Source organism: Rhynchophorus ferrugineus, unplaced genomic scaffold (assembly GCF_030347505.1).
Source record: "Rhynchophorus ferrugineus isolate W39M unplaced genomic scaffold, kcgeb_rfMv2 rfM3, whole genome shotgun sequence".
NCBI classification, from domain to species: domain Eukaryota; kingdom Metazoa; phylum Arthropoda; class Insecta; order Coleoptera; family Curculionidae; genus Rhynchophorus; species Rhynchophorus ferrugineus.
This window is the reverse complement of record NW_027472582.1, coordinates 472,960-500,499: the sequence shown is the minus strand read 5'-3', so window position 1 is coordinate 500,499 and position 27,540 is coordinate 472,960. Positions and strand designations below refer to the sequence as shown.

General features: G+C 34.7%; 1 protein-coding gene across 1 annotated transcript in view; it reads right to left on the bottom strand.

Moving 5' to 3' along the window:
* The window catches only part of LOC143192673 (uncharacterized), a 187,957-nt gene that overhangs the window by 123,779 nt on the left and 36,638 nt on the right, over window positions 1–27,540 (bottom strand). The window contains exons 2-3 of the mRNA XM_076398149.1: window positions 11,130–11,272; window positions 10,389–10,479 (exon numbers count right to left, since the gene is read on the bottom strand). Coding sequence (XP_076254264.1) covers window positions 10,389–10,479; window positions 11,130–11,253 — 215 coding nt within the window. The 5' untranslated portion in view covers window positions 11,254–11,272. The remainder of the gene's footprint in view (window positions 1–10,388; window positions 10,480–11,129; window positions 11,273–27,540) is intronic.

The following is a 27,540-nucleotide window of genomic DNA, read 5'->3' as shown; positions in this document are numbered from 1 at the left end:
TGCTCCGTAATTTTCATCTTAAGATTACATTTTGCGTACAGTAATATACGGTGGTATTACTTAGTTGGTAATACTATTAAAACTAACCCTGTAAAATTTTTTTGAATGATTACTGATTCATGCGCAACAGTACAATACAGTAAAAATTCTTGTTATTTATGGGAAAAAAATCACTTTACTTTACTTAATGATGAAATAACACACATTTTAAACTAACCAACCTATGTCCAACATAACAGATTAACACTTAAGGTACTATTATTCTTTGATAACCCATCGAAAATTATGATGATGATAGCTTAAGCAAACGCCTACGTTAGAACCGGCTTGCATGTTTCATGAAAAATGTTATATCTAAGATGAAAATGTCCATGAAATTCTTAAACATATATAGATGGACCTGCATGTTTAATATTGTGACATTCTTGTGGAATTAAACAAGGGTCACGGAGCAGTTTGAACAATTTACATCCAGATACTTGGGTTTCGTATGAATTAATGTTGAAATATTTAATGAACTAAGTTTCCATTTGTGAATCGTTTCTAAATCGAAACAAAATTGGGCCATTTTTGAAACCAATGATTGCGAGCAGTGACAAATGGAACACGTACTACAGTGAGATAAAATAGTAATCAAAAGTAACAAAAATCTTGGCAAATTGATGCAAAACCCACATTGACGCCAATAAATTGACGCTGAATGTTTCGTTCAGGAGGAAATCAATTATTGAATGCTGCTTGAACTTGGCCACATTACTAGTTCGACTCTCTATTGTCGATTAGAAACACGGTTAATAAGAAAGCCATCACCATAACACTCAATAAATCATACACGTCTCCAGTGACTTGATGGAATTGTTAAAAATTGAGAGAAATTGGCTGGAAAGCTTTCATGCATCCACCGTAGAGGCATTCTCAACACATAAACATATTCTGGCTAGAGTTCCATAGGGTAGTGTCTTGGTACCACAGGGTACTCCTGTATCTGCTCTATACTACTGATATCCCAACAACAAAAGAAAGAGTACGAGGGACATTTACCGATGACATAGTTATCATGGCAAAAGATATATATCTGCCTAAGATTGTAAGTAGCAGTCAACATGATCTATAAATGGACTGGAGGCTGGAAAATATAGAATTGTATCACTTGACGGTTGCCCAATACCTCAAGCATAATTAGCTAAATACCTCGGCATGCATCTCAAAGGTATGTTGAATTAGAAACACCATGTTAGACAAAAAGCAGAGCATATTAGACCCGAATTCAAGCAACTGTACTAGTCAGTCTAAAGATAATCTCAACTTGACCTAAAATCAAAGAGATTGGTTTATCAGTCAATCATGAAGCTAACTTGGACCTATGGGGTGCAAACCAACTAGTAATCTAACACACCCAAAAAAGTTCTACGATTTATTACCAATGCTTATCGCTATGCACTACCAACGAAGAACTGCGCGATGACCCTGAAATGAAGTGGATATACGAAGTGATCCAATTCATAGCAACGTGAAAGCAGCGAATACAGCCACTGAACAACACGCAAGAGATTAGAGGATTGAATCAAACCAAACCACACGAACTTATTCAGTGTATTCTTAACGTTAGTTTAAGTAGTTTAGTTTTATTTTAATTTAGCAAATGCGTATTGATATATTAATCCCGTACTCGCCTTCCTTGTGTATCAATCCTTCCTGTGTGTATTACATCTACATGTATTAATTTGTAAATTAAGATTATCTATGCATGTCTAGTGTAAGATGTAATTAATTTAAAAAAATTACTTCGTTTCTAATACAATTCTGGAGAAAAACATGAAGACTGCAACAAATATATGACTAGATTATGCTTAAATCTGAGTGCTTTAAGAGTTGGTTTAAACTTGTGCAAACTCATATATTCACATGTCATGTCATTCATTCATAAAAATAAAAATAGAGCCACTCTAATAAATAACGGACATTGCAAACAGGGTTTTATTAATTATACGTTGTATAATAACATACACAAAAGTCATATTTCAACAATGTCATTGTAAATTCATCATTTAAAATACCTCATACCTTTCCCGAAAGCGAAACGACAGTGTCGCTTACATAAAATCCAAAGCTTAGGAATAGTTTCGTCGCTTATCGTTTAACGAATGATTATGCGCGAATATATCAAAACTTTGTACATGACGGGCCGCGATAAAGAGTCCCATGATTTACGACGGAGGGGGGCGGTTTTATCCCGCTTTAAATTCCGCTCCGCACATGTACAACCGCAGCCAATGGGGAGAAAATTAGATTTCGTTTTTACGGGTTCGATGATTGATCGACAATTAGTGGGGTACGTAAGTATTCCCACGTAATTATATCGTAATTAAGATCAATTATTGGAAACGGTGATATAATGGTAATATTAATTTCGGTATTAATTATAGTATAATATGTAAATAATTTTAAGGCTAATATGGCGAGTGGTGGAAAGAAAAGAAAAAAAAATATATAAGGTCTATAAATTAATTTTAAATAATTTACAACATATTGTGTAACCTCTAAAGTTTTCTTTTTACCAACGAGGATTTATCTGGACTGGTCTTACAGTTTAACGTGGGTTCCGAACCACGGTCCTCGGCATTAAGCCTATTGACTAGCGAGTAACCAACTTAGAAATTATCCCAGAAGACATCCGGTCTTACCCAGCCTGGTTTCTGGCGTGACTGAGATCATTTTCGTTGTCGAATTTTGCACTCTTGTCTAAGGACAATCATAAATGTTAAACAATCACAAACATATATTTACAACCGTACCCCAGCAGGATTTGAACCGGCGACTATCGCAACAGTAGGATGACCGTCCTGTCGCCTTTACCACTGCGCCAACCAAGCCGGCTAGGCTACAATTGATGTGTTTGTGCCGAGAACTGCGCAAAAAAAAACGGCAGGAATACGAGTAAGGCACAATAATGATATTTTTTAGTAATAGTAAAATATATTTTCTCGATTTTTCCTAATAAATAAAAATTAGAAACGAACAAGAAACCCTATCTGCTTTTAAATGATATTTTCCCTTTTTTATTATCACCCTTTTACTCAAGATACTCTCTTTAGAAAGTGATTTTTTATATATTTTTCTTAGCGATGTATCTTTGCAAAATAAGCTTCAATTTGGGTGGTCACTTCTGCCTTTAAATCACCTCTTGCTCTGTAGCATGTTTGTGAGGTATGCAAACAGCCAGTATTAGAAAGAGTAGCGAAGCGCACTCTCTCACTTTGATCATCGTTATGATACGACGCAAAGTCTTGGTGAAGCAAAACTTCTTTTTCTTTATTTCTTTTAAATTTCAGATGTTCCGTCCTTCTTTCTTTCCTCACTCAGCTGATGCAATAACGTCATGTAATAATCACTAATGTTAATAGTTTAGCCTTTCTCTAAATAGTAAGTAGTCTTTAGTAACTAGGACTCCAGTTTCAATGTTTGTTATTTTCAATAAGTTATCTAATCTACAATATAATCTACAATCTTTAAAAAAGCATGTAGTAACTCATCTTATAATCTACATGATGTGTAGTGCGTGTAAATAATAGAGAATGTTAAATGTAGCAAATTACTAATGAATAATTATTAAGTTAAAAATGTGGGGCACCAAAAAATGTTCATAATTTCATGTTCGCAACACCTGGTGCTTTCACGCCACAGATGAACAAACTGTAAAAATAAAAGAAAAAGTAATACCCTATATCGACATACCCTTGTTATTCAACGTACTATAACCCGTCCCTTCCTCTACCTGCACAAATGGCCCAGTGCAGAAACAGAAGAAACGAATGCACTATACCATATCATTATCCTTGTCCACAATTAAATAATGCAGGTCCATAAATTACAAGCGAGCGTTTAACGTAATACTACTGCCTTTTTAGGTCTCATTACACCTGTTGGTGGCTGACTATAAATTTCGTATGCAAAGGCCTCTACGACAACCCTCGCCCGAATACTTTAATTCCCCGTCTATTGATCATTTAAATTGAGATTTTAACGAAAGGGGTGACTTTTTCGGAAAGACATGCTTCACATATTAATATTCAATACTTAATTTGTTGGATGCTATAAAAACATGAATATCCCAAATAACATATATATAACTTTTAAGTTATAAATACAAGGAAACGCAAACAATGCTTGATGCAACACTTTTACCTTAGTGTTTAACCACAAATTAACTAATATAATATTGCTTATACTAACAAACATATAGTCTGATTTTGTTTATCTAAATAACGTTAAAGTAGATTTAATATTTTTTGTTCAATGTCCCAAAAATGGAAATCTATACACATTATTTCAATCAGAAAAATTGTAGTGATTTTTTAGAGAAAAAAACATATTCCAGATATGTATGAACCGCCGATCACGGGAGAAAGTACCGATTATTTTTATGGTTAACGCATATTGGAAAGATTTTCAGTGTCGATATTAATGTTAATAAGGAGGTTAAAAGTAAGGAGAACAATGATGAATGATGGAGAGTGAGAAATTTAATTGATTTCCACCAGATTACTTTCTAATGTCGTGCTCTGAAAGTCCTATTAATTGGGATCATCTCTAGTTGCATCGCCAGTCGGAGCAGTTCGGAGCCCAAGTTAAATAGTAGGATCAGTACAGATAAACCCTAGTTGGTAAAAAGGCAACTCTAAAATCCAAATAGCAAAATTCCCTAAATCTACAAAGAAAAAAATGGAATACAAGAATAACAACATTTATTTCGACAAGCTTTTTCAAGGACAGCCATCCGAAGCCCACAAACAAATTAATTTCAATAGGAATTTTCGAAAAATGTTCAACGTCAGAAGGAAAGAAGAGAGAAAGGGACTGGAGAGCGAAACGGGCGCAATATCGGCATCGCATGGGAAAAATTCCGCGGCGCGGAGCGGCAAACCGAAAAAATCCAGTGGACAAAAAGCCGAAACTCCGAAAAATGTTCCGAATCGATGCGGTGTGTGGCGCGAGAACAAAAAAAATTTCGGAAACCGAACACCCGAACTCGCCAATCCACTCCGGCCGTTGTTCGTACGTCGGATGACCTGCATAGAGCCGGCGTCGTTCTCACGATTTCTATTCGCCGACCGGCTCGAACTTACTCTATCGTGAAACGGGGCTCTGAAAAACTGCCCGCATTGTTGCCAGATTAAGCCGGCTTTCTTCGACGTAATTTATACGGGCGAGAGAGAGAAGATATCGATCAGTACTGCCCTCTCCCCCTCGGCGCCCCTCGCGCTGGTTCTGAGTGACGTTCAGCGTCAGGGATTTTCATTACGACGATAATCCACAAGCTTCCGTTTGTATTCGTTCGTTCTTCTCTTTTTTTACGGTCCTCGTAGTGTATGGTTCCCGAGACGGGATCCCCGAGCATTCGCGTTGGATTGACGTGCCGGAGAAATGGGTCTATTGACGGACAGATTAGGAGGGACAGCCTTAGATACATAAATGTTAGGATAGTAGGAGGAAAGTATTTCATTCCAGCCGGCAAATCAGATTTCCAGTCTCTAACATTAAATGTACATTAAACTTTAAGTTACATAACATTCTTGAAAATATACTTTTCATTGATCAACCTTCATGACATATACAATATATGGAAAAAGTGCCAAAATGTTTAATCTAAAATATATGAATTTTGGGTGAAAGAAACGAAAATCCATGTAAACTTGCTTTAGAAATAATATTTTTAAAGATAAGCGTTATAAACAAAAATGCGCTAATTTTTCGAAAACACCTTTCACCGTATGAATGAAAAAATAAAAACTGTACATAAATTATTATACTAGCATTCGATTCAACGTAAAATTCCTTATAATCCTTGAAATGTTCACTAATTTACGATTATTTGAACGGAAATGGCAGCAGAAATCTTGAAAAAGGGAAAAATTTGTCAATTTTCACCACTACATGGAAAAAGTGTATTTTTATATATCGCGGATACTCCCCAACAAGATGAAACTCCCAAATTATATATATTTTGGGACGAAAGAAAGGAAAGAAAATCCATCATAAATTGCTTTTAAATTTATAGTTTTAAAACATAAGTATCATAAAAACAAATCGATTCATTATTCGAAAATACGCTTTTCATTCAAAGAATAAAAAAGTAAAGGCTGCACATAATTTATTATACCAACATTCAATCCGACATAAAATTCTTTATAACCCTCGAAATTTTCATTAACTTGATTGATTATTTGAACGGAAGTAGCAGCAAAAAGCAACGAATCGTATATTTTAATCGGTTAAAGATAAAACTACCAAAATATATGTATTTCAAGATGGAAAAAAACGAAAATCCATGATAGATTGCTTTAGGATTTATAGTTTTTAAGATAAGCACCATACATAGAAATTTACTAATTTTATAAAAGACCGTCGCTCACTAATTCTTTTAAAAGTTTTCATTGTATATTTCAAGAAACAAAGATAGCGAACAATTTACTATATATATCTTTCAATTTAATATAAATCTTCTTTATAAGTAATTCTTGTAATTTTCATTAACTTAATGGGGTACTTGAGTGGAAATAATAGCAAAACAATAGATACATGGAAAAATTGGCACAATTGTTTACCTTTCAGATAAGGATAAAACTCTTAAAATGTATGTATTTTGAAGTGAAAAAAAAATCCACGTAAAATTGTTGTAGGCTGTATAATTTTAAGCTAAATAACATAAATTGACAAATAAAATTCACTCAATTTCATACAAGAATACAAGATACAACAAGGAGCAAGTAACGGGCCTGTTAAAGCATCTGACGATTTTATTATAAAGCAAATAATACCTTATCGTTTGTGAAATCCTCATGATTTCCAAACTCAATACGAAATTTTGCAGTGAAAATAAGAATAAGAATTAAAAAATAAAATGTATGTATCCCAAACTATATTGAAGAGCAATTTAGGGTACTAAATCAAACCAAAACTGAAACAATATATCTTGTACACACTACTAGTTTCTTTTAAAACATTTCTTATTACTCTTAACCTAACTTCTTTATATACATGTAAAAATATTACGTCTAATTATAACACGTCAATTGAAAAGTCCCCGGCCCACCATAGTAAAACACATTTTTTTTGGCAAAATTAGTATTTTTTTATTCAACATAATTCCTTTCCACTCCAGACCCTCCCACTTTTTAATACCATTTTTGTAGTACGATTTGTCCTTTGCTTCAAAATTGGTCTCAGTTTCGGCGATCACCTCTTCATTCGACGAGAATTTCTCCCCACTGAGCATTCTTTTGAGATCTAAGAACAGGAAAAGCTGGAGGCCAGATCTGGAGAATACGGTGGATGAGGAAGCAATTCGAAGCCCAATTCATGGATTTTCGCCATCGTTTTCACTGACTTGTGACACGGTGCGTTGCTTGGTGAAGCAGCACTTTCTTTTTCTTCAAATGCGGCCGTTTTTTTGCCGATTTAGTCGTTCAAACGGCCCAATAACGTTATGTAATAGTCGCTGTTGATGGTCCTACCTTTTTCAAGGTAGTCAATGAAAATTATTCTATGCGCATCCCAAAATACAGATGCCATAATCTGCCAGCGGACTGTTGCATTTTCCCACGCTTTGGAGAGGGTTCATCATGCACAGTCCACTAGGATGACTATAATTGGACTTCGGAGTGAAATGATGGAGCCATGTTTCATCCGTTGTCATCTTCAAACACTGCTCGGAATCATTAACTCGTCGTTGTTTTTGGTCAAAACGCGCGGCACTTCATTCACATTCGTGAATGATATGATGTACACGTTCGGTTGATATCTTTAGAATGTATGCTATTTCATTCAATTTCAATTTATTGCCATTCAAAATCATTTCCTGAATTTTTTAAAATGTTTTCGTCGGTAAGAACCTTTTTTGGGGCGTCCACTGCGTTCACCGTCTTCGGTGCTCATTTCACCACGTCTAAACTTAGCATACCAATCCTTGATGGTTGACTTTCCTGGGGCAGTGTCCAGAAACTCGGCATCAAGCCAAGTTCTTGCTTCAAATGTACTTTTTCCCTTCAAAAAGCACATGAAATTGTTAACACACGAAATTCCTTTTTATCCATTTTTTTTCACAATAACAAAAGTTGCTTCACTCAAAATGCTATAATTCACAATTCACAAACAGAAAATGATCCGACAGCTGTCAAATTTATACACGTATCTTTCGAGGGTTAGGGCTAACTAAAAACATATGGATCTAATTCTAGTAGCGCCATGTATGTGTCAGGCCGGGGACTTTTCAACTGACCTGTTAAAATATCCCTACACAAATACGAAAGAACTGCCTAGATACCTAGTTGTTAAATAGGTAATTAAGATATTTTTTATTTATTTATTATAAAGTCTAGTAAATACAAACAACAAGAAAAAAAGCACAAACTGTTGCAGAAGGAAAATCTTATATCATACATTATGGGACAATATGTAAATTTTTTATCAATGGAAACGAGTGTTGAAATTATCGAGCACAAACATTAAAGTTATCGGAATAACTATTCATTACTACGTTTATTCATCCAACGCGATAACAGTGGCCGAACACGTCCGATATCCCTTTAAAATAACAAACGCACGACGGAATGAATAAACAGTAGGAAAATGTTAAGGTTGTCTTCGCGACGTGTCGGGTCACGTGCTCCGTCTGTCTGGTGTGCGTTTCCTTGGAATCTCACGTCGACAGAACCGTTTCTTTTTTCCGCGCCGTTTTGAATTAATTAGTACCGCTACACTCTAGTTAATTAGGTGTAAAGGCGATGAGTGCGTTACGTTTATGAGTGTTTTACGGGTAGTTCTCGCGTCCGGACCGCCGTCTACCGACTCGCGGCCGATGTGGAAAAAGTGGATCTCGCCCGTTTCAACGACTCGTGTCGTAAAACTAATTGGTGCAGTTTGGAAAATCTCTATTTACTTTTTATTTATGACGAAATATGTTTGACCAGATAAGCTCGCAATTAATTAGAATTATACTAATTATTAATAAATTAAATGTAAAAATATTCAATAAAACGGGCCTGTTAGGTGCTGTTGGTTATGTGTTTTTTTAACCTGTTGTTCAGTATTCAGTCGCTGATGACAAACCATCATGGCAAACTACACAATTAAGCAGTACGTCGAAAAGATAAAACATAGAATTCTAATTTTAGACAATCATCTTTAACATTGTAGCGACCGCTACGACCCTTAAGACCACCATGCATTCACCTACAGCAAGTTCGAAGGTTGAAAGACCACCACAACGACGTCTCACTCTCTTTTCTTTTCTCTACCCCCTTGTAATAGTACCACTTTCAAAGCGCTGCCGTATTTCCTTTACATAACCTAAAATCCTGTCAATTCTCCCGTCGACCACCTGTATCAATTTAAATCGAAATAAACAAGTACTTCTTCAACTAGTGTTTTCAGTTCCCGTGCGAATTCCTTCCCCAAAATAGTAGTGAGTGTTCGGACAAACAATCGCATTCTACAATTGGTGACCCCGACGTGATCGAAGTGCGTAACAGGTAAACCAGCTCAACATAAACCACTCGACAGGTGCTCGACACATACATGGAAGGATATCACGAGGAGCGGAACCTATCAACATCACATAGAGACTAGCCTGATGGACGAAAACCACAGAAGCCCATCATGCATAACATCAAAACATGAACACCCTAGTATCACGAAACGGGACACGTAAGGCACCACACTTATAGGTAACAAATTCGTTCTCAAACAAATCGAAACGCCCCAAGACGAACGACGTCCTGTTACAACTTCGATGGCAGCTGATCCCGTAAGACTCGCTCCTCGCTCAGGTTGGGATCCCCATCTCATAAGCAGTCCCTGGACGATTCATTACGTAATTGTGGGTGCACTCCGGAACTTGCACCACATGGAGATACGTTCCACGGCGGCTCCACTAGGAGGGGAGTGATGTAGTTACCGCTACGACCATTTAGGTCAACACGCATTCACGTACAGCAAGTACCATAGTACCATAGTGCTACCGTAGTAAATATATATATATATATATATATATATATATATATATATATATATATATATATATATTAAAGCAGATGAAACAAAAAGAAGTATTTGTCATTTCATAGAAACTAAAAAGTTTCTGTTTATATAAGAAGACTTCATATGTAAATTGCTTATACCAACAAACGAAACCAACCTGTACAAGATATTATCTCTTCATAAACATAAACGGATAAATATAATATCGACCAACTCAATAAATCAACATCATGACAATAAAAATCGATCTAATAAATCAATAAGTACATTCCAACTCAACAATATCCATTTTACAATGAATTCGAATTTATTAATCGACAAAAACATGTTAAAAAAATCTTCATACTTACTTCAAGTTGGGCTTGGCTTTGTTTATGATTACCTCGCATACTGGACAATAGCTGTTGTCTTGTAGAAATTTTATGATGCAACTCCGACAGACTGAAAGTTAAGGAAGCAATAAAATTAAAACTACAACCCAATAACTATGTTATAAGCGTTCATGTTAAAAATGATGTAACTATATAAATACGTTAAGCTATAAAAAATAACTGAATATCGTTTTAGAATTTTTAAACGTATAATTTGATCATTTCTGTTTTATTTTTTTAGATTACTTCCAGACTTTTGCATTGAAATGCCACAAAGGAACATTTGAAACATTTAAGAACTCATCGTCATTCAGACAGAAGAGTTAGGGCAATTGTTTGTAGATGACCACCTAACCAAATTTCCTAAATTTGGAAAAAGAAATCTTATTGTTCCCTATTAGCGGGAGACTATAATTTAAGAGTTTCTTGGATGTTACTCAAAATGGTCCTATTTCTTACTTGGTACCAAACTTTTTGTTCTTTAAAGTTAGATCAAAAGACTCTTAAACTCAATTTTATCCAAAATTTTAAAGATTATTTGATTAAAACATTCAATTTTCAAACAAAAACAGTTATCTACTCATTAAAATGGTCCCAAAACACATTTTCTAACATTTGAAATTACATTATGAGCACTTATAATAAAGATATCGAAACAATCTATACTGTCTCTATATCTTATATACAGTAGCTAAATAAATCATATCACAGTGTACTTACACGAATGTAAACATTCCGAGATTGTCGTGGCATCGATGAGGTAACCTTTACACAGATAACAGATCAAGGACTGGTTTATCTCGGCCAGCTTTATCTTCTCCTGCTTGACTGCGGGAAGCTCCATGATCGAGATAAATCCCCCACTGAAACAGAAAGAGAGAAAGAAAATTAGAGGCCGATTTCAAATAATCAACGCGAAACGAACGGGCGGCACGCACGGGACGCGGGATTCAGTCGAGAATAGTTTGCATCTTAATTGATAGTTTAGTTTACCATGCGGCTCCGGAGCTGGACTAAATGACCGCCTGTGGTACAGCAACGCGACTTATTGCTGAGGATCAGGTAACATGGCTCTTCTTCATGCAGATATTATTAAGATATACGACATCCTTTTCAGGAATGAATTGCTCGTTTAACCACAATAAAAACATGTTAAACATGGCAACTGTCGCTGACATATTTGTCAAAATGATTACATCTTATACAGTGATTATGAAAAGGGGATTTATTCATTCTAAATATGTTAATTTTAGGTTTTATAGTTACAATAATTTGTGTATGTTGGATTTTTAGATTTATAAATTGTTTCTGCGGTTAATTTGGCATCAGTATTTTAATATGAAAAAAAAATCAAATACGCACTAATTTGTGTACGTATTCGTCATATTGTGGCACTTCTTCTCTTCACCTGATCAGTCAATTGTGGTGAATGCGCATGTACGAGGGCGGTCTGATAAGTACTCAGCCTCACCGCCCGATAGCGCCACAAATAGCTACAGTGTAGGAATGTTCGTCAGATTGGCGGTCGGTCGAAATATGTGGCTGTCGATGCGATTGTTTGTCCGAACACTCACTACTATTTTTGGAAGGAATATGCACGAGAACTAAAAACACTGGTTGAATAAAACTTGTTTATTTTAACACTGAATGATATTAGGTTAAAGTGAAGGAAATACGGTAGCGCTGTGGAAGTGGTACTTTTACAAGGGGGTAGAGAAAAGAAAAGAGAGCGAGACGTCGTCGTGATGGTCTTTTATAACCTGTAACTGCATGGTACCAATCCACTAGCGTTGCCAAACTTTGAACTTATTGTAGGTGAATGCATGGTGGCCTAAAGGGTCGTGGCGGTCGCCACAACAGATAGCGTCAAAAATTGATTTAATGAGTATCAACATGGTTGCCCATTGGCCTTTGATGGGCCACACTCCAAAAAAGTGTTACCACGGAGGATAGCATGACAAAAATCTACGATCTCGGATTGGCAGACCACCGACTGAAAGTATGTGAGATAGCTGAAAAAGTAGGCATCTTAAAAAACCGTCTGGGTCATGTCCTGCATGAAATTTAAGGCATGAGAAAGCTGCCGGCGCAATGGGTACGTTTGCTTACTCCAGGCAACAAGCGCAACCGTGAGACTACTTTAGAACTGTTTAAATGCAATTCAGAGGAGTTTCTGCATCATTTTGTGACCGTCGACGAAACATGGATCCACTGGCACACACAAAAGACTAAGGAATAGTTGAAACAGTGGACTTCAGCCGACGAACCTGCTCCGAAGAAGACGAAGACTGTCGTATTAGCCGGAAAGGTAATGATCACCATTTTCTAGGATTTACAAAGCTACATCGACTACTTGAAGAAGGACAAAACGATTACAGGGCTATACTATGCCGAATTGGCACCTTGTGACTTTTTTTGTCTCTGAACTTGAAAAATTCACTAGTTAGACAGAAATTTGAGTCAAATGAGGTCATCGCCGCCACGGAGGTCCACTTTGCACACATTGAGGTAAAGCGTATTTTTCAGGCATGCAGAGAGCATCTCTGTGTTAAGTAAAGTGTTCCAAAATCGTTCTTCTTTTGCAAGCTAAGTACTTATTGGACTCATGCAAGAAATGAAAACTACATGAATTCATATTATATGTTGATTTCAATCATGTCAATACAGGCTAGTGTATATTTCTGTGGGACAGCTTTTATTCTGTAATATGATGACAGTTTTTGAGCATATTACGCGCACAAATTATAAATTGAGCAATCTACCGCTTACCAAACGTAAAATATGTAAAAAAGGGTTAGAGGATTCAAAAAAAGTGGAAAAGGATTAAAGATATGTCCTAATGATCAAGCCAAAATTTTGTCGGAATCTTGAATAGTTCTAGGATAGATAAAGAATGTTTAGACACGGAATCTGTATGCTGGCTGAAAACGTTTAAAAGTCATAGCTAACGATGAAGAACACTAATGGTGCCAATACAAAAATCCGTCTTTATTAACTTATGTGTACAGCCTAAAATGACCCTTTACCTCATTTTTTTATTACAAACGAGTATTAATACAAAATATAACGTATCATAACGGTTTCTTTTGTTGAATAAGCTTATTCCACCACAACAGCAAATAAGAAAAAAGAAACCATTAGATGGTACCGCTCCCCCGAATAAAAGAAACGGGCAGGTGGTGGCGAAGCAATGTGCCTAGTCGTTTATCGGAGAAGAAATATAATTTTCAAGGGACAATGAGGGATGCATTTTTATGGGGCGTATGATAAGGTTCTCGGATACGAAAGGATGTTATTAATATTTGTCGTATGCCTGTCAAACTAATTTCCCTGACAGCAACGTTATTTATAGATTTATATCTAATACAAAGAAGCTTCCTTCTTTGAAAAAACACCGTTAATTAATATTCTGAGCCTTTTTTTAAATTTAGCCCGTAAAGTTATAAAATTGTGTTAAATATTAAATTAAAATAATCTCAAAAAAATGAAATGAAATTATACCGCACGACAAGGAGAGATTTCACATATATTGGACTGTTTTTGAACACCCTTTAGAAACTGAGTCGTTAACTAATATCTCAATTATTCTTGGTCTAATTTAATTTATTACACTGAACTTTGAAGGATAAATAAAACTAGATACCGTTGATTAAAACAACCAACAAAAATAGTTTCTAATTAAAAAATAATTTGATTTTCTCCAATATAATTTATAATATTTGCACAAATTTAATTGTCATATTGATTTAAACAAAAAGTTCAGTTCTAAATTTTTTGCTATTTTTTATTGTATTTATTTATATCATACGATATTTTAATTAGTTAATATTTGTTTCTTTGATTTGTATCTATTAGTTTTTTAGGTTTACTGGTATTTAATAACAATTTCAATTAGATATACACTAACTACAAATGTATTAATCTCCATTTCCTCCATCATAAATAGTAGGTGTACCGGAAAGTCATTACTGGTTTTTCTAACAGATTAACATTTAACATTTAACAGATCGATTTCGAGCAATGGGGAAAATCCAAAACATGGAAAAATGTTTTGAAAACTGTGTTTAGTAGAACCACAGTGACGAAGATACGGTAGAAAAACAGGTCAAGGAAGCGTTGAACGCACTTGGATGGGATGTGTTATCGGACCCGTCGTACTCTCCAGACCTTGTCCGTCCGACTATCAAGTTTTAGCATTAATGGGACAATTTCGAAAGTTAGAAAATGGCTCGATAAACAGCTTTTTGCAATGGCATCCATAAAATGCCTGAAAGATGGGCAAGATGTATAAAATCAAACGGCCAATACTTTGCCTACATATATTTTTCTATTTTCTTGAGAATCATGCAGTTTTTTTTAATTAGTAGTGATTTTCCGATACATTTGGTAAATATCTACTCTTGGCTACAGATGGCGTTAGTTGCCCAAAATGTAATATTTCCAGTAAATATAAGCTTACATAATAATATTATCAAGCTGTAAAATGGCTGTGGAGTTCAGTTTATGAGCGGAATGAATATTCATATAGCAGTTTTAACAATCTACAATAATAGATTAAATGGGACAACTATTTTTGAAATAAAAAACAAATGATGAGATTAGAAGATTAGAAGAAATTTGGTTAGTAGCCATGGCAAATATATAAATTAGTGTTGGAATGATTTTTCATAATCAATACTTCTGTTGTTCGATTATGGTGATGCTGCTCCGTCATATCTCGATTGTAATTTTATTTTGAGCGATTTAAAAGTGGTGATCTGTTATTTCTTGAAAATAAAATCCTTGTTTCTAAATAATGTAATAAAAAATAATGTAAAACAAAAATAGTTTATTTAACAGCTTTTACACGAAACATAAAAGCGACGCTGTCCGACGCCCACTAAATAATCTACAACGTTCCAAAATCTGACACAAACACACCACATCACTCGATCATCCACCAGCATTTTTCCACTGTTCAATAATGAACGCTCAATGGCGAATATATCGGACGACACCGTCCGAAAATCTGTTCGCGTTCAGTTTTGCGGTTTTATTAAATTGAGCGATCGGGAGGTAATTCAGTCTCGGGCCATATATTATAAAGATCAGCATTCATGTGGGGCAAATCCCTGTGGATGTAATCCGCTTCATTTGTCGCGTGTCGTAAATTGTTCCGAGCCTCAGGTAAAACGCGAAACAGAGGGGGATCGCACACACACAGACGGCACCCTATTCGGAATGATAATTTCGTATAAAATATTCCTTCGATCTCGCATCCAGTTCAATTAATTATTTCGCACTGGATATTATAAGTTTATTTATTCAGATTCCACGTTAGACGACCTCAACATTAAAAAATTGAACCGACTTCAAAAAATAAATAAGGAACTTACTAAAAATTTAAAATTAATCAACTTACATTTTTAGTACATACAAAAACATTTTAAAATAAAATACGTACATAATAATCGTTGTAATAACTAAATAAAAATAAACAAAAACCGTATTTAACCTATCTACTATACATATTTTATATTCTATCATATTCACACAATTTAACAGGACAATTGAAAAGTCCCTGGCCTACCACAGTAAAACATATTTCTTCAAATGCGGCCGTTATTCAGTGATTTCGTCCTCCAAAGGGTCCAATAACACTATGTAATAGTCGCTGTTTATGGTTCTTCTTTTTTCAAGGTAGTCAATGAAAATTATTCCATGTGCATCCCAAAACACGGACGCCATAACCTTTCCGGCCGAGTGTTGCGTTTTCCCACGCTGTGAAGCGGGTTCATCTTCTGCAGTCCACCAGGGTCATCCAGTCGGAGGACTGTCGATTAGAATGAAATGATGGAGCCATGTTTCATCCATTGTTACATATAGACGCAAAAACTCGGGTTTATTATGCTTGATAATCTTCAAACTCCGAATCATCAACTCGTTGTTGTTGTCGTTGTTTTTGGTCAAAAGTGATCTCGCGCGGCACCCACTTCGCACAGAGCTATCTCATACCCAAATATTCGTGAATGATATGATGTACACGTTCAGTTGACATCTTTAGAGCATCTGCTATTTCATTCAGTTTCAATTTACAGACATTCAAAATCATTTTGTGGGTTTTTTTAATTTTTTTGGTCAGCACCAACTTCTTCCCTGCGTTCACCATATTCGGTGCTCATTTCACCACGTCTAAACTTATCATACCAATCCTTGATAGTTGATTTCCTGGTGCAGTGTCCAAAAACTCGGTATCAAGCCAAGTTTTTGCTTCAACTGTATTTTTTCCCTTCAAAAATCAATATTTTATCAACACGCGAAATTCCTTTTTATACATTTGTTTCACAATAACAAAAATTGCTTTACTCAAAATGCTATAATTCACAAACTAATGATCCGACACCTGTCAAATTTATACACGCATCTTTTGAGGGTTAGGGCTAACTACAAAACATATGGATTTAATTCTAGTAACGCCACCTATGCGTCAGGCCGGAGACTTCAAGGAAGTATGGAAGACAGGAAGTCAGCTAAATGGGTATGATGGCCTTACTTAAGTATGTAGACTAAAACGATTTTACAGCAGAATTTTGATAATAATATTAAACATAGATAATTTATTAAAGTGTAATTAAAGTATCATAAGAAATACTTTTTACCCACTGAGATTGTAGAACCACTAAAAATAATTCCTAATAAATAGTTCCGAACCATTTTAAGGTGCATGGGAAAAATTATTAATAGGGTTATGTTTTCTAACTGCTCTATAATCCCACTTAATGGAGTCATAAATAAAGCCGTTTAAGCATCAACCTTAAATCTAAACAATATATGTCACCGGTAGAGACCGTCCATATACCAGATGGACGACCCCTATAACGAATCACTTAAAATAGTGAATTGGGGTGAGAAAATGCATATAAAATATGAACGAAGAAGAACATATAGCACAGCACCCTTGATTTTTAATAAAATATAATAATTACTTAATTCAACTTCATGTTTCTCCAAATTAAAAGAGAAACAATAAAGTAATCAACGATGACCTACATAAAGCAATAAAATTATAAACAATACACCATGCCAATATAAAAGTGCAAAATACTGTTTTTTGTTTTGTTAAACTTAGAAAACGCACGAATTCCTTCCTGTATAAATTGTAAGAGAGGAAAGGACAGAGATAATTGCTTGGAAAAGTTTATTTTAAATGTACTTTTTTCCAACCGTAGCATAAGCGAGACGTAGATGTACATAGTCCTTCCCGTACTAATTTTAAAAAAGAAAACTGTATTTATATTCAGGGATAACAGATGGAGATGTACGAATTCCTTTCCGTACTAATTTTGAGAGAAGAAAGGACAGATAAATATTTTATTCTTTGTGCTGTACAGATCAGTTCATTTTAAATAATTTTAATTGGCAAGTGGCAGAGTGAAAAAGGAATGGAATATGATCCAAAATATGTTTAATCGTTTCTGAATATTCGGAAAGTAACAATGACATAATATAATAAAAGTAATTGGTTTATTTCGATTTCATTTCTTACTATTTCTTTTTCAAACATAAGCGAAACGGAGATATCTACATATTTCTTTTCGAACTCTCTTCGGGAAAGAACAGGAAAGATATAATTGCTGTAATTTATTTTATTAGCCTTGGAATAACAGTTTCATTTTGAATGATGTAAAATTATTTTTATATTTTATATATTTGACTTGATCGTAAAGAAGAATTTGTAATGACTACTAAATATTTGTATCAAATTTTCTCAAATTAACATTTATCAACTGTTTTTAAATAATAACCATCCCACCCTTTTTAAATACATGGAATATAAGGAATATTTTATTATTAGGAATATTATTATTCGTTGAAACTTGAAAGTCGTTGAATGAAAAAAGCTTTAACATACAAAAGTCTTGAACAAACATCGAGAGATTTAGAAAATCGAAAAAATCAACCAAAAAAGATCCACAGTTGCCAAGATAACATAAATCCAGTTAAAATTAATTTTATATTTATCGGTAGAAACGTTGTTCTTTTTATCTTATGACATGAATAAATAGTCATACTACAAAAAAAAACATAAGACCAAATATATTACAGATAAATCTATGTAGACATAAATTCGGCACATTATTTTCAATGTCGCTGTTAGGACGGCAAAGACAGACCTTAAAAATTAGTTGAATGAAACTAGTAGGTCCGAAGATAGTAACTGAAAGTACACGGCTGAAACATTCGTTAGTAAAAAGTAGTCAAATCAGTCAAACCGAAAACAGCGACTGAAAGGAGTTGACTGAAACAGTCGATAGTAAAAAGTAGCCAATTACTGAACAGTCTATAGTCGTTTTGAATCAAGGTTACACTCTAAAACTACTAAATGCGAAAAACTACCAAGGTAAATAAAACATTTTAAAGATTGTCAGATAACAAACGTATAATTATGATATTAAAAATATTATCAATATAATAAAAATATTATAATACTCCACAAAAATTATATCATAAAATAACATATTCATTATTGATTTTATTAGTAATTAAGTTTTAATTGAGATATTGTTTTCAAAAGATGTTTTCCACAAAAAAATTCAACTCTAACTAAAATAATGTAGAAAAATCACTGATATTTTAATGCACATGTCCATAATCACCGACAAAATCTCGCATATCGTTCCCCTCCCCTAATTTTTTTCACCGCCGACGCCAATAAATTACGCCTATGACTCGACACTTTCACTGGTAACAGATCGAGTGCAACAAGACAAGATCTCGTCACGTGAATTATGACGTTTTTAGCGCCATGAAAGGAGATTAGTCAGGAGAGCCGACGGTTTGCTTTCGGACGTGCTTGCGGTCCTTTTGGGCCCGCCGTTCGACATTAGGTTGCGTCCTTGTCAGCGTCTGTTTTATCATCGTTTCCCTCGTTCGGCGTTAGGACAGGTTTGAAAAATGGAAAGGTTTTGGAGGGCAAAGGAAACATTTCCTGTCCGAATAAATGTGTGCCATTTTTGAGAAATAATGAAAGATTGAATAATACCTTACAATAATATAAATCTGTCCTCGTTTTGTTAACAATTTGTTATATAAATATATGTTTAAATTGTTATTTTATAATTCCACAATTCAAGAATAATAATAACCAAGAATAAAAGTATCAATCAGTGAAAGAAAAAAGAGGATGGATATAAGTGCTTCAATACAATATGAAAAAAAGTATCCACGATCATATAACAACAAAATATTAGTTATAAACGTTTAATTAATTTGCCATCATTTGTAACCTAATCTAACTAAATAATTCGTTCAAAGTAGTAGTATATTAATATCGATGAGGTTGTAACTCATAGTTAGAACAATATAACAAATCAATTGAAAAAAAAAACAAAATCATGCGAAAAATAGAGCTCTACTGCAAATATCTGCATCCGCGGTAATGAGCAAATATATAGATCAAAATCTACATTGAAAAAGACAAATAGTCCTGCATTAATGATGAACAAAACTTGAGCCTTGTTCCAACATTACAGCACGTGAATACGATATGAATAAATAATACCAAATCACGAATATCAAATATCCGCCTTTCGCTGGTGATCATATCATAATAATTATTTCACTAATCAATGACAAAAAAATTGATAAAAATACCAACGACGGATATAATTACTAAAAACAGACTAAAATATATGTAAATTTGGAGCTAATATTTCTGGCATCGCTCTCAAGCAAGAATCAGACTGGCCTTTAAAGTTATATCAGCGCATATTTGTTGCATATTTTACTCAGTACTTATCCTAAAAAAATTAAAAATATCACAATGGCTACATTTTCTGATTGACAGATTTGACTCCGTTCTCATGTTAATATCGAAGTATAACAACTATTGGATAACACTAGAACAGAACACAAGCTCAAAATAATCAAACCAGGTGATCTTTTGTAGTGTAATGAACTAAGTTGCATTTAATAGAAAAACAGCAGTTTAATACTTATCACATTATCACACCAGAGACTAAGATAAGGCCGATGAATCCTCCCAGATATATGCCAAGATTTAAGTTAAACAAATAAAAAATTGCTAAAAGACAACTTTGTATCTCACATAAATTCTAATACTGAACATGTTATTCTGATTATTGCGAATATAATAAGAAAAATAAGCGTTAATATATTAATTAACATCATCCGTAAAATGTCAGTTATCTCATAAGATATATCCATACCAAACCAAGAGGAATTTCTAAACAATCTCTCCAAATAAAATAATCGATGTAAAAAATAAATCAATAAACAATTTTCCTATTAAAATAATCGTAAAACATCAGTTTTAACACTTAATAACAATTAGAATGTGATTAAAGTTGCTGGAGCGAGACGTTTATTTTTCAACCAGTCGATATTAATGACCCTACCGTTTCGATCTCGTGCATAATCGGCACCGTAAACAAATTAACGGAACAAATATTATTGATTTATTTCAAATGCGAGGCTTGTACATTAAACAGAATGAAATAATTATAATCTAGATGTAATTTATTAACAACACCTTAATCAGTTATCGAAGGGAGCATATTAATTCGCTATAGGTATCAATTAAACGAACTAGTCTAAAGAATACTATCGCTACTGTCGTTATCGAACCGATTTGATCGAAATCGGTCGGTTTCCACCACCACACCCTTGCAAGCTATTTCCCAAAAGAAAACCGCCCTGTTGAAGTCCTTGACAAACTTTAAAGAATCTTCGTACCGACTGGGAGAACGGGGACCAGCGAGCTCTAAGGAAAAACGCCAAAGTAATGAAAATTGTTTCGAAAACAACCACCTATATGATTATGTATGAGCAAAGTTTTACTTTAGTTATATGAAAAAATATATATGGGGTAAAGTCGAAAATGTCGACCTTAGAATCTCGTAAATAAAGATAAAAACAATACTTTCATCTAATATTTCCAAAGAGAAATACATACTGATATATTATCAATCTGATTACCAACTGAGATAATTATTTCTCACCACATTTTACAGTTCGCTCAAATAGAAAAATCGTATTTAAAAGATGAGCGTAACTTTGTACTAGGAATAAAAAATCTAGTAGTTGTTTAGACCACAATCCGAGCTATTTCTCTACTTAAAATACTAGTTCTCTCGTCCTAGTTGAAGAATCAGCTTCTTCTCTAACCAATGGCCAATTATAAAGGTCGCAAAAACGGACTCGACCAAGATGCTATTCTACATGTTTATAAAACTATAATACGTTCCAAACTTGATTGAAAACAGTTCAAAATCATGCCCTGAGAATGTCTCTTGAGGCATATAAATCTAGCCCAGTTGCTAGCCTACAATGTCTTGCTGGAATTGAACCGCTTAAATATAGACGGTTGAAGCTAATTCTTAGAGCAGGCTAAAGATCTTTCTCCATACAAACAAGCAACAAAATAATAAATCTGTCCATTAGGAGCCCCATTACATCGTCATGTAGGGCACGATCTTTCAAAGACCAGTTATTTAAGGTTATAAAGATGATCAACCTTAATACAGATAAACTTAACGTCTCCAGATTCACAAATCTCCCGCCATGGATGTTTCCATCGCTGCCCACAGATAGTTTCTCTAACGATTCACAGCTAGGTTAATTTTGGTCCTAGAATCTTCAAGGGCCTGTTTGGTCATCTTCTATCGCTGTATCCAAGATATAAAGTTTGTACACGGATGGTTCCAAATCGTCCAAGAGAATAGGCGCAGCTGTTTCTGGATCCTTCATGGAACATTCATCCATACTATCGGCAGAATTAACAGCTATCTGGAAAGCTCTACAGATTGTATTGGAGATTGGGTCTGGCGATTGATTGATTTGTACTGATTTCCTGAGCTCTATCCTGGCAATGGAAAATGCAACTTTTAGACACCCTATTATCGTTGGTATCTATAACATCTATCACAATCTTGTTGAACAGAAAAGAAGAATATCAATTATTTTGGTCCCCCGTCATGTGGGCATAGATGGTAATGAGAGAGCAGACAAAGCAACTAAAGAAGCCACTCTAAGTGGTACATATATTCCTAACTTTCCATGTTATATCGATAGTCTTGTTCAATTGGAGTGGGACTTGCTAGAGGGCGATAATAAATTGTGGTTTATTAAGCAAAATTTTTTACTTCCATGACATTATCTACTAATAGGTATAAGCAGGTCCTGTTAAATAGGCTAATGATCGGTCATTGTCAGTTCTCACATTCATATCATATGACTGGCGATGTTCCTCCGTTGTGTGATTATTGTGGACTATTAAAAACAGTCCGACATGTTTTACAATCCTGTGAGGCTCTATGGTCTATTCGAATAACATACCTAGAAATCTGAAAACTCTTTTCACTCCAAATCACATCGATAAAATATTTCATTATTTACATGAAATTCATTTACAGAATCTAATTTCTTATCTCATATTTAATTTTATTTTAGAGAAACCAAACTATTTTATATTTATAACCATTACGTTATATTTTATCTACTGCTTTGGTTTCAATACATTAATATATTATGTATTATGAATTATAATTTTTTATACTGATATTATTTATATGTGTTTTTAAGTTAATTTCATTTATGTATTTATTTTTATATTCTATCTATCTATTGATATATTTTAAATGTATAATATTTATTTATGTTTTATCTCGTTTTATATATTGATTGATTATTATTTTATTTATACAATCTGTGTTTCTACCGTATATGTATTTGATTCATGTTTATTCTGTTTTGATTTTGTCAACTAGACATACTTAATAAAATATATCACAGTGCTAATAAAGTAAATATACGTTTAAGTCAGCAAATAACACAACAGTGTTCAAGTGACTATAATTTAAAAAAAAAACTATAAAAGTTTTTCCACGTTCAAAGTAATACAGAAGCCAGGTAGCGGTAACAAAATATGATCAAACACTGACCGACAATCGGTCAGACAGACCCAAAATACCACCATAAAGCTATGAAACAGTATTTTGGGAAATACCTATTAGAAATCTAATTATCTAAATCTAAAACATAATACTCTCTGTCATCCTGAACATAATGTCTTCCTAAATCATCTTCAAAAATATATTGTATTGTAACATATATGGCTGATAGAAAACGCTATAATGAACCATTTTCAGTATTACTAATGCAAACGCCCTTTCCGCGGCTGTACCATTTCCACCATTAAAATCCATTCCCATTTGCTCGATCCACTGAAAGCGAATACGTGTTGGATCGGTTGGAGGCCCTCGGCCGGCCGAAAGTGACTCATCTAATTCGAATTTAACCAGCAGTAGCAGCAGCAGCTTTCTGTCGCTCATTGTCGGGACTTTGAACGAAGACGAGTGGCGCCGATCGGGGTGTCGAAAATGAAAACTGGACGGCAGTTAGTGGTTGCCGTGCGAATTCGATTTTAATTGTTTTATCGAGCGTATCGCATTGTTCTATTCGAACGCGTTTTTTTTTTCAACATATACACGTCAAATTAGTCAGTTCAAATCAAGTCAGTTTGATTATTTTATAGATTCCTGAATATCGATTCCATTAACAAAATAATTCACCTTTATTGATTTTACCCTTCATAAATCTAATAATTAAAATCACTGATATTTGTCTCCGGCTTGAGTAATGGTGCAACAAGTACAACAGAATAATAGTAATGCATTAATTTGTATATTAAGATTGTACTAAGCATATTTAACATAAGATGTAACAAAAAGTATAATCGAAAAGCCTTATGAGGAAAGAAGAAGAAATAAAAATGTCCCAGGCTTCTTATAAAGTGTAATATCAAGAATTTAATTATAAATTAAGCAAGATTTTGTTTAAATAATTCGCAGAATTACAAAGTGTTATATTCCAGTTAGAGTTTTCAACGTTAAACATGAAGATAGAAAAATTTTACATAGAAATCGAAAATAACTATTTTTGCTAACGACACTGTCATAATAACTGTAGGTTAAAAAGCTCCTACCATTTGTAAAGTTTGCAAAGACTTTCTAACCGTATCCAAAGCTTTCGACCAAGTGGCGATCACGTGGTACGAGTTCTGGCGACTACAGATTGATTCGAGTAAATCTCTGGCTATTCTGTTCAATTGTCGGAGCGAGTTCCGTGTGTACCGCCTTCAAATCGAAGAAGTCCCTATCCCCTGGCTCCAGAAAGTTTCAAGGTGGTCAGCACAAATTCAGCACGCAATCTGCAAAGACAATGGCGTGTATAGCCTTTTACACCCACTACTCCGTAGAAAAAAAACTCCCAATCTCACAGAAAGCCACAATGCGTCAGTCTGCTTTCTGGAGCGCCGATGTGATACAGCTCTATGTGAAGTGCAGCTCTGAGAGATAACTCCAAGTGTTTCAATCCAAAAAAGTCCGTGCGTTACTTAATACCCCATGGTCTATGAAGAACGCGAACACCCATCTCGAATCAGGCATTTCGTCCGTGAAAACCTTCACGAATATGCTCAGTCTGAGGTTATTCCTTGGTACCTTGCAATATACAAATCAGTTCATTAAAGCCCTACTCTCTCATCATTCGTGGTAGATAATTAAAACACGGCCATACCAGTCGTATCCCAGGGTCTCTATAGCCCGCAAAATTAAATTGCTCTTTGGTTGGTTCTAGATGGTCATCTTGGTTGAGAAAAAATAAATATATAAGGAAATAAGGAAACACATTTTCAAACCTCAACAAAATTAACAGTTGGACCAAGATTTAGAAAAATGTATTGGACACTTGCAAAAAATTCTAGTATGTAAACCTATAAAAGAATATAAAATTGAATTACTAATTGAATTGTAGACATGAGATTAGTAATTGAGCAATAATTATTAGTATATACACTTGGACATGATGGGCAGTATTCACCAGACGATTAAAATATTATCTAAGAGTTATAAATACAGTTCATAAAGTCAATTTCAAAGTAATCTAACTTCTCTACAACATAGATCAAACAAAACTACTCAAACGAAATCAAAATATTTTGAGCCAGTAAAACATTGCGTTGGTGCATAATGTAATAATGTTCGTGTAAATAAGTTAATAGAAGAATAATAGAGTAATTAGCATAAGTCGTCTTAGCTATGTTCGTAAATTTCAGAACAAATCTCATATTCCACGACGTATTTCAAACGACAACTTTCCAACATCAGCCAGCAACGCGAGCTCCATGTATTACAAATCATATAACTGAAAGTGACACGATTTCATTCAAAAATATGGAATAAACCGTGAATATGTAAGGCTAGACGAGCGGCCATAATTTATTATACGGCTTCGAGGAGGGCGAGGGGAGACTGGCAAAACGCCAGTAATGATCCCATTTTGTCCTACACTCACCCCGAAATCCCCAGTTCCGACAGGTAAAATATGCAGTCGCGCCAACGAAAAATGTGAAACGTCACTCGCCGAAACAGTCGGGCAATGAAATGAAAAGAGAGAAGATGGTTTTATTGTGTTTTAACGAACCTCGGAAAATGGGAGGAGGTGAGAGAGGGTGAAGAAGGAAATATAGTTATTTTATTTTGATTTTTATTCCTACCTCAAGGAAATGATTAGAATTTAAATAATAATTCAATAAATAAAAAATCCACAGTTAATGATGATAAATGATGTTAGACAAAAAGCGGAGCTAATTTCTGTCAAAGCCAAGCAACTGTAGTGGTTAGTCGGAAAATAACTCTCAACATGACATAAAATCAAAGAGATTGGTTTATCAGTCAAACATAAGGCCAATTTGGACCCATGGGGTGCAAATATGGGGTTGCACTAAAACATCTAACCAACTAGTAATCCACCGCACCCAAAACAAAGTTCTACGATTAATTACCAATGCTTATCGCGACGTAACCAACGAAAAGCTGTACAATGACTTCGAAATCAAATGGATATACGAAGTGATCCAAGATGTCGGCTTAAAACATGAAATAAGGTTGATTAATCACAGTATCGTGGAAGCAAAACAGCTAGTGGACAACACACAAAAAATCAGAAGATTGAAGCGAACCAAACCACATGAACTTGTTTAGTTGTATACGTGTATTCTTAACTTTAGCTTAATTAGTTTCTTTTTATTTTAATTTAGGAAATACATACTGATGTATTAGTTCCGTACTCGCCTTGTTTGTATGTAATAATGCAAATACAACAGAACAATAATAATAAATTAATTTATAAATTAACAGGTCAACTGAAAATTCTCCGGCCTGACACACAGATGGCGCTACTAGAATTAAATCCATATGTTCTTTAGTTAGCTCTAACCCTCAAAAGACGTTTACCTCAAACTTTTGTTATTGTGAAAAAAAAATGGATAAAAAGGAATCGCGTGTTGATAAAATATTGCTTTTTGAAGAGAAAAATACAGTTGAAGCAAAAACTTGGCTTGATGGCGAGTTTCCGGACACTGCCCCAGGAAAACAACCATCAAGGATTGGTATGCTAAGTTTAGACGTGGTGAAATGAGCACCGAAGACGCTGAACGCCCGAAAGAGGTTGTTACCGACGAAAACAACAAAAAAATCCACAAAATGATTCTGAATTATCGTAAATTGAAACTGAATGAAATAGCAGACACTCTAAAGATATCAACTGAAGGTATACATCATATCAGTCGCGAATAATTGGGTATGAGAAAGCTCTGTGCAAAGTGGGTGCCGCGCGAGCTCCCTTTTGACCAAAAAACAACGACGAGTTGATGATTCGGAGCAGTATTTGAAGATGATCAAGCGTAATAAATCCAAGTTTTTGCGTCGATATGAGACAATAGATGAAACATGGCTCCATCATTTCACTCCGAGGTCCAATCGACAGTCATCCGAGTGGACTGCACATGATGAACCAGCTCCAAAGCGTGGAAAAACGCAACAGTCGGCTGGCAATGTTATGGCGTCTGTATTTTGGGATGCGCATGGAATAATTTTCATTGACTACCTTGAAAAAGGACCATCAATAGCGACTATTACATAGCGTTATTGGACCGTTTCATGGTCGAAATCGCCGAAAAACGGTCGCATTGGAAGAAAAAGAAAGTGCTGCTTCACCAAGACAATGCACTGTGTCAAAAATCGATGAATTGGGCTTCGAATTGCTTCCTCATCCACCGTATTCTCCAGAT